The 2,500-nt window shown below is 50.3% G+C and overlaps 1 protein-coding gene across 1 annotated transcript in view; it reads left to right on the top strand.

The window, feature by feature from the left end:
• Positions 1-2,500, top strand: part of LOC126581163 (receptor-type tyrosine-protein phosphatase kappa) — a 78,596-nt gene that overhangs the window by 72,829 nt on the left and 3,267 nt on the right. The window contains exon 2 of the mRNA XM_050244642.1: positions 1-2,500. This exon is cut by the window's left edge and continues 3,502 nt beyond it; it is cut by the window's right edge and continues 3,267 nt beyond it. Coding sequence (XP_050100599.1) covers positions 1-927 — 927 coding nt within the window. The 3' untranslated portion in view covers positions 928-2,500.

Genomic DNA, 2,500 nt, shown 5'->3' with positions numbered 1-2,500 from the left:
CCTGGGGTGGCAGAGCACGGCGGAGATCCGTCCACTTCCGTCACCCCCAGCAATGAGGATATTGTGCGCATCTCCGAGTTGCTGCAGGAACGTCTAGATCAACGTCGACTATCGTCACCCACGGAACCGGTTAACTTGCCCCCCGTACCGTCTCTTCGGCAGGACAATCTGCAGGAGAATGAAATGAACGCCTCGAATGCCGAGTACACGATAGTGGATCTGGACGAGGAACCTTACCTACACGATCCGTCGATATCGGAGTTTACCTCCGAGATAACGAAGGAGTTTGATCTGCTGTTTTCACGCGCCGAAACGGAATCGCTCGCGGCAGCTGCCGCTGACCGGACCGGTGAGCCTAGCCCTGTAGTTGAACCGTCAGTCGTGCCACCCAAATCCGACGCCCCTCCTGCTGCCCAGCTCGGTGACGTGCTGAAGCTACTGAGCGATCTACCGACACGCTACTCGATGCAGATGCTCGACCATATCAATCTCGATGTGGACGACATTCGCATCTCGTCGGGCTCGACTTGTGATGAAGGGCTCGACGATCGACCCACGGTCGACCCGGTTACGGCCCGGAATGATCCGGTACCCCCACCTCCAATCGCAAATCCATCCAGAGCCACACAACCGCCAGCTAGTGCCAAACCACCATCGCTCCGCCATCCTGCCGCCAGCGGACGATCCGCTTCCGCTAAAGCAAAATCATCCCGTGCGTCCGGTCGTCAGCCGAAGACGGCTGCCACTACGCCGACATCCGTGGGCGATACCAGCTTGCAGATCGCCCCGGAAACAACGTCCGGTCAGGCCAGCCAGGGTGGGTCGGTGTCGATGGTTGTTCCTGCTAGCAGCCGCGACCGGCTCAAGAAGGCACGCAGCCAATCGTTAGGTAATTTGAGAAACAAAACAAAATGTTTTCCATTATAGAAGTTAAGTAACACTGTAACAATAACCGTAACACTACTGTACTGGGTGCTGCCAGCGGTGGTGTAGCGAGTAGCGAGTTCGTAGGCTAGATGTTTACGGTGCAGCGTGAGCGCGTGAGGTTACAGCCAAGGTTCATCATCCGCACGGCAGAGCACGGAGAGGCTCACGGGGATCGGAGCGTTCGGTGGTGTACTCGTACCCTTCCTTCCTTCCTTCTCCGTTCTCTCCTTCTGTCGATGCGTTTCATCCAAGTATTTGGATCACCGGTAGGTAGGTAGGTGTGTTGGGTGTGTTAGAACGGGGGAGGCACGCATGGTGCGACTGTTTTTTCCTGCTGAGATTTTTTATACGATTCGCTGTTCGTAGGACGATCATCCTGTTGTAGTTTACTGTAAGAACAACCTCTCATCCCGGATCCCACTCCGACTCCATCAAATCCAATCCGTACGCACACATACCCACATTACATTAGCTTTAAGCTCTAGTCAAGTAAAATCGAATCCGGTATCTGGCGTTAAACCGGTGGATGTAGATAAACTCCTCGGGGGTAGCAGCTAAACTAAGGACCCGTTTACCATTGACCGACTCCTTCTACTAGTTTCGCATCATCACATTGGTGGATACCAGCGCTTTGCCACGCGGGCCACAACTCTCTGTCTCTTCCTCTCTCTCTCTCTCTGTACTGATATTGTGTCTGCTTGTATCTGTATCTGGAGAACTTTGTTGAATTTGTAGAACACAGTTACGGATTTTATGTTTTGGAAGACGAGATGGGCAGTTGAGTCAAGACAAGGTGATGGATAGAAAAATCAAAGAACAATCAAAACAGGAGAAGGATCAGGCAGATAACGCCGTAGCCGTGGGAAAAAGGTTCTGATAATGTTTCGATTCCAATGGGACCACCAGTAGTCGGGAAAGGATGTTGTGTTGTAATACGGCAAGATTTCTAGAAGAAAACCATTTTAAACCTAAGAATCTCTTCCCACCCCTTCTCGCCTTGTACATCCAGCACCCTCGTGCTCAACGTTGTCGTTATTCACGTGTTTATGATTAAGCATTTAGGGCCTTTCTGCTGACCTGTTTTGCCGGGCAACAGTTGTTGGGTCAGTTTTGAATCGCAAGAACGATTGATTTACCCAGCTAGCGGTGATCTTCTTTGGCATTATACATAGAAGCATCATCGTCATCTAGTACATGTTTCATGTCCATACCAACGCCTAACCGTTCGTGCTGTAGGAAATTGTAAAGGTAGTGTCCGACACCTCCCCCCCCCCCCCCACCCTTTCTCTTGTCGGTATGCAACGTGAGCAATGGAAGGGAGAAGAGAATCACAGAACCGGTGGAATAGAAACTAGTATAAAGTGTAAACGAAATTTGGAAGGAAAAAAAAACAAATGCGCAACAACCTTGTAAATGGCAAAATCGAGCAAAAGATGTAATGTTCTAAATCTTCATTAAGCCGCTATAGCAGGGCTATACTAAAGTACGCCAAATCCCGCGATGGGAAAGCGAACAGTTAATTTAATGACAGCTCGCGGAAATGAGAACATACAACTAGCCAAAGTAAGTTTAA

This window comes from Anopheles aquasalis, chromosome 2, assembly GCF_943734665.1.
Source record: "Anopheles aquasalis chromosome 2, idAnoAquaMG_Q_19, whole genome shotgun sequence".
NCBI lineage: Eukaryota > Metazoa > Arthropoda > Insecta > Diptera > Culicidae > Anopheles > Anopheles aquasalis.
The sequence above is the reverse complement of the archived record's forward strand: the minus strand, read 5'-3'. Positions and strand labels throughout refer to the sequence as shown.